At 52.0% G+C, this 2577-nt stretch overlaps 1 protein-coding gene across 1 annotated transcript in view; it reads right to left on the reverse strand.

Annotated features, from left to right (window-relative positions):
• Positions 1-487: 487 nt before the first annotated feature.
• Positions 488-2577, reverse strand: part of LOC124028677 (huntingtin-like) — a 5162-nt gene continuing 3072 nt past the window's right edge. Inside the window, exons 3-4 of the mRNA XM_046340679.1 lie at positions 1554-1736; positions 488-494 (exon numbers count right to left, since the gene is read on the reverse strand). Of these exons, the coding sequence (XP_046196635.1) occupies positions 488-494; positions 1554-1736 (190 nt within the window). The remainder of the gene's footprint in view (positions 495-1553; positions 1737-2577) is intronic.

The following is a 2577-nucleotide window of genomic DNA, read 5'->3' on the forward strand; positions in this document are numbered from 1 at the left end:
GTGCCGTTTGTAATAAAACACACTGAAAAATAGAAGTATGGAACTTTTAAACATTAGGAAATACTTTAGATGTTTTTATCGTTTCTTGATTTCACATCACAACCAATGAAGTACTTCACAGGAAAATATACAATTCCAGGGTTTTCCTTTTTTTTGGGGAGGGGGGTTGAATATGATTTTTCTTAGTTCGTCATCAAGGTGCTGGAAGTCCTCATGGTGGGTGTGTTGTTGTCCGTCTTAATGAATGGTCCGGGGGAAACGAGACGCAGGGGGAACCAAAATAATCTCAAATGAACCAATTATTTTGTTCTTTCAATTATTTCTTTCTTTCAATTTATTTCTCTGGAAGGGAGTCAAGTCAGCCTGTCGCTAACCAGCAGTGTCCTAACACTGTTCCTCTGTCAGCTCTCTGCTTTCCTGTATGTCTGGTTCAGTAAGACACTCATCTGTCATGTCGCTTTCCTTTTGGCTCTTCAACGATGTCAAATCAGCAGCTGAGAGGGAAAGGAGATGAGTTCATCTGATTTGGACAAAGAAAGACTAGTTGTGTGTCCGTCCGTTTAATGTTTGGTCTCCTCTGTCACCGTCTCTCCTTCTCCTCTCTCTCTCTGTGATGTCTGGTGATAGGAGCTACATGTCTCTCTCCCCCTCTGTCACCTGTCTCTCCTTCTCTCATTCTCTCTCTCTGTGATGTCTGGTGATAGGAGCTGTCTCTCTCTGCCCCCCCCATCTCTCCCTCTGTCTCTCTCTCTGCCCCCCCCATCTCTCCCTCTGTCACAGTCTCTCCTTCTCCCTCATCTCTGTGATGTCTGGTGATAGGAGCTACATGTCTCTCTGCCCCCCCCCATCTCTACCTCTGTCTCTCTCTGCCCCCCCTAGTTCTGTCTCTCTGCCCCCTCTCTCTGTCTCTGCCCCCTCTCTCTCTCTCTCTGCCCCCTCTCTCTCTTCTGCCCCCTCTCTCTCTCCCCCCTCTCTCTCTCTCTGCCTCCCTCTCTCTCTCTCTGCCCCCATCCTCACTCTCTTGCCCCCCCTCTTCTCTCTCCTCCCTCCCTCTCACTCTCTGCCCTCCTCTCACTCTCTGCCCTCCTCTCACTCTCTGCCCTCCCTCTCACTCTCTGCCCTCCCTCTCACTCTCTGCCCTCCCTCTCACTCTCTGCCCTCCTCTCCTCTGCCCTCCCTCTCACTCTCTGCCCCACCCTCCCTCTCTCTCTGCCCCACCCTCCTCTCTCTCTCTGTCCCCCCTCTCTGCCCTCTCTCTCTGCCCCCCCTCTCTCTCTCTCCTGCCCTCTCTCCCTCTCTGCCCTCCCTCTCTCTCTCTGCCCCCCTCTCTCTCTCTGCCCTCTCTCTCTCTGCCCCCCCTCTCTCTCTGCCCCCCTCTATCTCTGCCCCCCCTCTCACTCTGCCCCCCCTCACTCTGCCCTTATCTCACTCTGCCCCCCCTCTTCTGCCCCCCTCTCTCACTCTGCCCCCTCTCTCACTCTGCCCCCCCCTCTCTCACTCTGCTCCCCCCTCTCTCTGCCCCCTCTCTCAGAGTGATGTGTCTTGGTGGATACTCTGCAGACAGTCCAGTAAAACTGCTGATAAATGAAGTATGCGAGGCCACGGTCTGGAAGACAGACTGAAAGGCTCTGATGTTTTCATCCAGCTGGTGTCTGTAGAAGTCCAGGGCCACCAGACAGAACAGGAAAATGTCCACCACCTCAGGGTTTTCCATACGGCTGATGACATGGGGCAGGCTGGGGGGGTTAAGGAGAGATGGAGGACAATATGACCACACACACACACACACACACAGAGACCCACACACACACAGAGACACACACACACACACAGACTACACACACACACAGACACACACATTTCTTTCTTTCAAGACACAGACAGACACAGAGACACACACACAGAGACACAGACACACACACACACAGAGACACAGACACACACACACACAGACACACACACACACAGAGACACACACACACAGAGACACACACACACACAGAGACACACACACACACAGTTCCTCAGACACACACACACACAGAGATGACTGGTTCAGAACACACACACACAGAGACACACTTTCCACACAGAGACACACACACACACACACAGATGTCAAATCACACAGCACAGAGACACAAGGACATGAGACACATCTGACACAGAGACAACACACACACAGAGACACGTCCACACACATGAGACACACTGTCACACAGAGACACACACACTCACAGAGACTCCACACACACTCACAGAGACACACTGGTGACACAGAGCTACATCTCTCTGCCCCCCCCCCCCCCCTCTCTCCCTCTGTCTCACACAGAGACACACACACACACACACAGAGACACCACACACTCACACTGACCACCACACATCACACACCTCACACACACCACACACCACACACACAAAGACTCACACAAAGACACACACAAAGACACACACAAAGACACACACAAAGACACACACACACAAAGACACACACACAAAGACACACACACACAAAGACACACACACACTCTGACACACACACAAAGACACACACACACAAAGACACACACACAC

The sequence above is a fragment of the Oncorhynchus gorbuscha genome, unplaced genomic scaffold (genome assembly GCF_021184085.1).
Source record: "Oncorhynchus gorbuscha isolate QuinsamMale2020 ecotype Even-year unplaced genomic scaffold, OgorEven_v1.0 Un_scaffold_4653, whole genome shotgun sequence".
In the NCBI taxonomy this organism is placed as follows: Eukaryota; Metazoa; Chordata; class Actinopteri; order Salmoniformes; family Salmonidae; genus Oncorhynchus; species Oncorhynchus gorbuscha.